The sequence below is a fragment of the Lactuca virosa genome, chromosome 8, assembly GCF_052849685.1.
Source record: "Lactuca virosa cultivar CGN04683 chromosome 8, Lactuca_virosa_CGN04683_v6, whole genome shotgun sequence".
Lineage (NCBI taxonomy): Eukaryota > Viridiplantae > Streptophyta > Magnoliopsida > Asterales > Asteraceae > Lactuca > Lactuca virosa.
The window spans coordinates 293,979,711-293,986,718 of record NC_136433.1 but is presented as its reverse complement, the minus strand read 5'-3'; the positions used below and the strand labels follow the sequence as shown (position 1 = coordinate 293,986,718).

At 33.6% G+C, this 7,008-nt stretch overlaps 1 protein-coding gene across 2 annotated transcripts; it reads right to left on the bottom strand.

The window, feature by feature from the left end:
- Positions 1–3,180: 3,180 nt before the first annotated feature.
- Positions 3,181–5,397, bottom strand: LOC145134480 (uncharacterized). Of its 2 annotated transcripts, none has more exons than XM_079069318.1 (8): positions 5,380–5,397; positions 4,884–5,124; positions 4,575–4,757; positions 4,277–4,429; positions 3,965–4,174; positions 3,681–3,872; positions 3,496–3,576; positions 3,181–3,343 (listed from the first exon to the last, which is right to left on the bottom strand). In XM_079069318.1, the coding sequence occupies exons 1-7, from the start codon at positions 5,382–5,384 to the stop codon at positions 3,529–3,531; spliced, it is 1,032 nt and encodes a 343-aa protein (XP_078925444.1). In that variant the 5' UTR covers positions 5,385–5,397; the 3' UTR covers positions 3,181–3,343; positions 3,496–3,528. The 2 variants fall into 2 exon arrangements, with proteins under 2 accessions (XP_078925444.1, XP_078925445.1); XM_079069319.1 differs by having other exon boundaries at positions 3,698–3,872.
- Positions 5,398–7,008: the final 1,611 nt, after the last annotated feature.

Genomic DNA, 7,008 nt, shown 5'->3' with positions numbered 1-7,008 from the left:
TGGTGGATTTGATAACTCCTCTGTTGGTTTTTGAGCAATGATATCCTATCGACTTATATGTAACAATGGACCTAAATTTAAAGACTCTTGAGCAATTATGGCTATCATTTAAAGATTTAATTTGGAATGGATTTTCAGAGGACATCCAGGTAGCCCACAACCTAAAGGGACAACCTTTACTCCGTTTATTCTTCTTACCTTTACAAAAATTTACCAATAACCTCTGATTAACAGTTTTTTCATACCATAAATCGTACCCATTCTTGACTTCACGGTTGGTAAGACATAACTTCAATTCTAATGGGTTAGAAAACTTCATACCTGCAATTGGCACAATTAGATCCCATTCTTGGTTCTCATCATGGAGAGGGAACACAACCTCCTCAACTTTTCCATTGTTGGCTTCATCATCCTCACTTATACGACCTGAATGTTTGTTCAAAAATATTTCCCGATGGGTTATGTCTAAAGCATGTATCTCTTCATCACGTTCATGTTCATATTTCGTAGTATCAGAAATTTCTGATTCCTTGTCATCTTCTTCATCCAAATTATACTCATTATCATTTGTTAACACCTTTTTATCAGCCCAACTGGTTCATTTTTGTGGTCAATGTACACATCCAACTCATTCCCAGGGCTATAAATAGTTTGTACAAACTCTTAATAATCAGCATCATTGTCGATTCTTATAATACACCCAACCAAACTTTCCTTTCTACTATAGTAGTAGGTATTATCGTAGTCTCCTTTGGTTAATTTCGTAAGCCATAAAAGAAATTCTTTATACGTAAATTCACAAAAATCCACATCAAAAACAGTTCCTTTTACCTGGTCCAAGTATACCAACGACTTTGGCATAAATATCCCATTATAATGAAAATCTACAGGTGTATACATACTTGTAGATCATTAGGATGTCATTTTACAGTCAACGTCAACTCAAACCTTCAATTGCAAGCCCTAATCTTCGATTTGTTGTATCGATTTTGTCACACCCCAAACCAGAACGACAAAAACGTCTGGGGGCAGATGGAGTGACTTCATGTACAATATCATAATAGTTGAATATAAATGAATCATAGCAACACAAACATTCATACATTGAGATTACGAGTTTACATTGTTTACAGACTTTGTTTACTGAAAAATATAAAATCATGATGTAGTGACGCTTGCCCTCAAAATGTTTTCACAATACGTGTTCACCGATTTCCTGAGAATACAAGCAGTTTTGAAAAGTGTCAACAATTAAGTTGGTGAATTCATAAGCGTACTAACGGTTTACATGTAATGTAGTGAAAACCCTATTTTTGTATGTGGAAGAATATCCCTTCCATAGTAGTTATATAGAGTGACATAATTATAGCTTGAAATAATTATCCGTAATATGCCTGAAAACTGAGAACTAGTTTAAAAGAAACACAAACTATACCCATTATAGTTTAACTGAAAAAGTCGTAGAGTCAGTATATGTAAACCCGTTTATATGTTTATTTACATAAAATAATAGGTTTAGAATAAATAGGTCTTGGTTAAACTCATAAGAATATGTTCATAAAATAGCTATGATCATTCTTGTTCAAAAACTCATTCTTGATAGAAAATTTTCCTTTTACCATAAAAGTCATAATTTTTCCCATTTCTTCATATAATACATTTAAACTTGTTTTTCATAGTTATATACTATAACTTAACCATATTGCGCATAAAAGCTTGAATAACTAGTAACTCATAACATGTATATAAAACCTTATACACAACATATAAATGAACAAATATAACAACATTTTGACATTATATTGTTTTGCTTGTATTCCCCCCCCCCCCCCAAGCATGAAAAAACTCGAAAATGGTGGGGTATGAACTCACCTTGAGTGGGTTTGTGGGTTGTTTGAGAAGATGGTGTGAAGATTTCCAAGCCTAAACACTTGAATGGTTTGATGAACTTCCTTGGAGATATTATTATCCTAAATGTTTTTAATACATAACAATGTGTGTAAACATAATGAAACTAATGTATTTGTGTGAAAACACAAGATTAGTGAGATAAACTTACCAAAACTCTAGGAATAGCTTGATAATTTAAACCCCCTTGAATGGAAGAATGGTGAGGTTTGTGGAATGAATTCGTCTTTAATATAAGGTGGTAGAATGATAGGATGTTTACTTGGTAATCTGTTGGGTATTAGCTTCGTTATATGTTGAATATTAATTCTTATGGGAAACTGTTGAAACATCAAGTCTAGTAGTCAACTCCTTTATCTTTTTATCCCATCGAAATCACCTTTGGAAGTGTCAAAGGGGTATTTTCGGCCAAGCATGACCGCAATCACCTTGTTCCCTTGGTGATTTCGGTCCTACCCCTCCAACAAATGGGTTTTTGGTCTTATTATGGTCCATGGGAGTGTTTTCGGTTTTGGTATCACCTACTCAGGGTGTTTTCGGTCCTAGTGGTTTTGATTTAAGGATATTTCGGTCTTGATGCTTCGCGGGAGGGTGATTTCGGCCTTTGGTGGACCGAAATCCCATTCTTTGTGGGGTACTAGGCTTAAACAATAAAATAATGTTTTAGTTTTATGATTTAGGTTATCACCATTTGAATTGTCTTGCCATGCTATCACTTGTTTAATTTTAAAGGTTTATCACGAATATGATCTTCAAAGTATATATATTCCTATATATACACTTATCCAAACTATGCCCTCTTGGTTTTGAACCTTTATTATAACAAGGTCATGTTGTGAATCCACTTATACATAGTTATAATTCAGGCATTGCTTGGTCCAAAAATTTTCAATTGTCACAGATTTCTCCCAAACTATTAATCGAAGTGTTTTTGGAGCAGACGAACCCCAATTAAGTGAGAAAGGGGTGTAATAGCGACGTATGAATCCACGTTATTCGTTTTAATTGACCTCAATAGATGTAACCGGCTAAAACCTGTGTTTGCCGGTAATAATGGGTATTTGTGAACATATGAAACAAGTTTGTTGGGTAAATAAGTACAAATACCAAATATTGCTATATATGAACATACAAAATAGTTATTTACCTTAATAAGTCATTTTCCCTTATCCTACTAATTCTATCATTAGAATCATAAGTAATTGGACAGCCAATCCAAAACATTTTTGACGAAAAAATGAAATTTTATTCGACAGTCTTTTATTGGGTACTCATAAAAGCAAACGTAACATTGGGTAATAATGAAATAAATAATACTCAGGCTCTAATACATCTTAAGATAGTTGCTCCAGAAGTGTTCGGGATTAACTAGCACACATTATATCATCCACTACACTTTGCTATTAATCCAATATTGCTTCAAGAATTCTTCAACCTACCATTCACGAGTTTTAAATTAACAAAAAGAGGAAAGAATTGTCTGAAGAATAAAGATGTCTACTTTTAATTCTTGTTGTATCAGTGAAGTTGTTAGGATTATTATGTAACATAAAAAGGGGAATGAATGATGTCGCAATCTTCACAAACCTGTCTCCGTGATTCTCTTTTTGTGCATGTTCTTTAACATATGTCATGAGCACGCGGTGGATAGTAACCATAACTTGACTTCTGAATTATAGAAACATAAGTAAATTGGTATCCTCTCTCTATCAATGATATCTATTTATTGCATAAAAAACATAAAAAAATGAAAAAGGAGGTGCAGATAATACCTCCTCCTTCTGCTCACCATACTTATAAGCACATTTATAGGCTTTAATTCTCTTTGAATTAAGCTTTTCAAGTTCCCTATCCATGCTTCTGATGCTCTTTCTCACAAGTTCCAACTCTGCCTTGAGTCGGGTCACTTTAGTGGTACGTTCCTTTAGATCCCTCTTTATTTCGTCAATTTGGTTTATGTTAATCTATGTGTATAAAACATAGATGAAGTGAGTAGTAATATAATGAAAAACTGAACAAAAAATGTTCTAATTCAGTTGAGGAATTAAAACTATACTTTAATACGATGCTGCCTCATTTGTTCGTTATAGAGTCGTCTTCTCGATCCTCCAACGTCATATCTTCTCCAATTACTACGTGGGTCAGGTTCTGTTGGTGCAATATATGTTTCTATTGTTTCTCTGAGATTTCTTATTTCGTGAAAGAATTTTTCTTCTTCTCTCTGGTTATTGTTTCCATGTTGGATCATGTGTACAAGGCTCTCCATCTTCCAAAAGGAAGTAGAAAGAAACTATATGTCAAAATCAATATAACAACCAACGGAAGATAAGCAATTTATGTGTATAAATTATAATTTATCAGTATATACCACATCGTTAAGCTCTTGTGTACCATGGGTTGGCCTGTTACCCGATTTCATTGAAGTAAGAAGTTCTTCTTGAACCTGTTTCAGATATTCCATGTCTATCCTCTCTTTCTTTAGCCGTTTATGGCATCGTTTTCTATCAGTACCAATATAAACCTACAAAAAAATAAAAAAAAATAAAAATAAAAATTGGCCACGAATCCACAGAAACAGAAAACTTCTCTAAAAAAATTCCATTTCATTATGCTCAAGAATTTTTGGAAAGTCGAGAGGAAAAATGGTCAATGTAATCAACTCTTACAGGCGATTGAGGATCGTTTTCAGTCAAATGCAAGAAACCAGCTGTTCTTGGTATTGGTCTGATTGGTAAATGAGGCTTCACATCATCTACTGTAGCTCGTTCAAGGTACATGAGTGAACTTGATTTCCACTCTAACTCCTTGTAAATCCACATTAATTCGTAGTTTATTTGATGTTCATCTTTCTGTAAGGAGAGACGTGTGAGTTGTTTTTCCTAATTCATCCAATGAAGAGCACAATATTTCTACTCCTGTCACTCTAAAGCAATACCCATCATTTCTTATGAACATTAATTTTAATCAACACTTACCTTTCGTAGATCTATTTCTTGAAGGATATCGTACATAGAAACACTCATCTGTTGATACAACTTGTGAGCCTCTTCTTTTTTTACTTCCTCCGGAGAAGGACAACTCTTGACCAAATAGAACTGAAGTTCGTTGGTCTTTTTATGTGAGGTCATTTCCGTGACTTTCTCAATGGAATCTGACTTAACAATCAGGCCATATTCCTTTGGGTCTTCCATTTGGCTGTGCATCAGCCAATGTTTCCTGAAAACAATAACAGTGTTAACTAACATTTTTGCAAAATAGGTACAAACAGATGAAGCAGAATCAGGATAAAAGATATTGTCGATCAAACGGGAGAAGCTTGATAAAAGTAAGTAATAACGATAAACATTTTTGCCTAGCTACTTGAGATAAGTTTTCTTTCATGAAAAAAGAACACATGATCATGAAAATGATGTTCGTGTTATGGCATTTCATGTTAGAAGAATAGGTTTTGAAAAGAAATAAGCAACCAACCTCATCTGGAAGGCAATACTTGGTGATCAGAAAGATGAATATTCATAATGCTAAGTACATAGTATTTATAAATTAGGTTGGTTTAGTCGGTAGCACTTTCACCCCACGGAAAGAAAGTCAACTTATCTAAGGTCAATTGCAATCATTTTTATTCGTTCACTAAATTATGATAAACCTTTTTTTTTTTAATTTCTTCCTGGGTCAAAATGGTTAGCAGCCAGGACCCAAGTTCTTAATCCAAAATCTCTAATAAACATCCGTTTCTAAAAACAAAAGCACCTACAAATTAAGGGATCATTGATAGGAGTTACTTTGAACCTAACAATTATAATAAAGTCCACACAATTTTCAAAATTAAGGCTATGTTTGGAGTATATAGCACCTCTAAAGTCCACACATTACTGATCATCTGTTGAGTCCGTAACCATGGTAGCTATGATTCGTTGTTGTTCTTAGTCTTATTGTTTAAACAATATTTAAACAAATAAACTCTTAAAGAGTTTATTACGTACGTAAAATATAGCAGATAGATATTATTAATAGATGGGATTTAACCCTCGCCAGAAACGATCATTTTCATTTTTTTTTAGTTTTTATTATTTGGTTGTTATTTAAAAACACAACAAACTGAGTAAATTTAAACTTTCTATAACTTGAAATCAATATTTATATACTTCCAAGTAGGCCTGTCGAAAAAACCCGAAACCCGTTCTACCCACCCGACCCGTTTCGAATTCGGGTAGAACGGGTAACGGGTATGAACATTCGGGTAATAGGTTAACCCGATAATAATATAGGTCGGATTTTAGGTATGAATATTTATTTTCGGGTATACCCGAATACCCGAATTCATTTTTTAAATAATACCAAATATACAATGCAGTCACGTACGCACACTTCAAATAAAACAAAACCATTCGTTTCCTTCTTATGAACGGTGATTCGACAGTCGACGCAAACTTGCAAATGGAATACGACGTAGAAGCTGAAGTCCTAAACCGTCATCATAATTCTCAGTTTCTCACTATCGCACGGAATGGAATTAAAAAAGTACATAACATATTATAATGATTTGTATTGTTGTTAATTGTATGGAGTATTTTCCTACCCGATTCTTTATTAAACCAACCAACATGTAAAAAAATTTATCAATAAGTGTCATTTAAGAAATTTTCGGGTATACCCGATAATTACCCAACCCGACCTCAAACCCGAATAACTGAAACTCGAAAACCCGAATTACAATATAGGTCGGGTATCGGGTATTATTTTCTTAAGGAAATACCCGTTCTATCCGACCCGTTCTACCCGAAACCCGAAAATTTTACCCGTTCGACACCCCTACTTCCAAGGCATGATATTATACATCATTCTACCTTGAATAAGAAATTATGATCAAGACAAAAATATTATAGATCATTCAACTAGAATAAGAAATTGTGATCATTAAATTATAACCATTGTAACATAATTTTTCGAGTATATAATCATTTCTGCTTCATAATCTCTCTCTCTCTCTCTCTCCATGTATTTTGGCAAACGATACAAATCAATCACTATATGAATAAAAAATAACATTATTCACTAGAAAAATCCCAACAAACATCTCAATGATTAATTTTTACTATG

What these genes read in the sequence shown, in the direction of transcription:
- LOC145134480 (XM_079069318.1), bottom strand. An exon ending in AAAACGATCCTCAATCGCCT is followed by an intron (nt 4,430 to 4,574) that starts GTAAGAGTTGAT and finishes ATTTTTTTGTAG; the next exon opens with GTTTATATTGGTACTGATAG. An exon ending in TGAGGCAGCATCGTATTAAA is followed by an intron (nt 3,873 to 3,964) that starts GTATAGTTTTAA and finishes TTATACACATAG; the next exon opens with ATTAACATAAACCAAATTGA.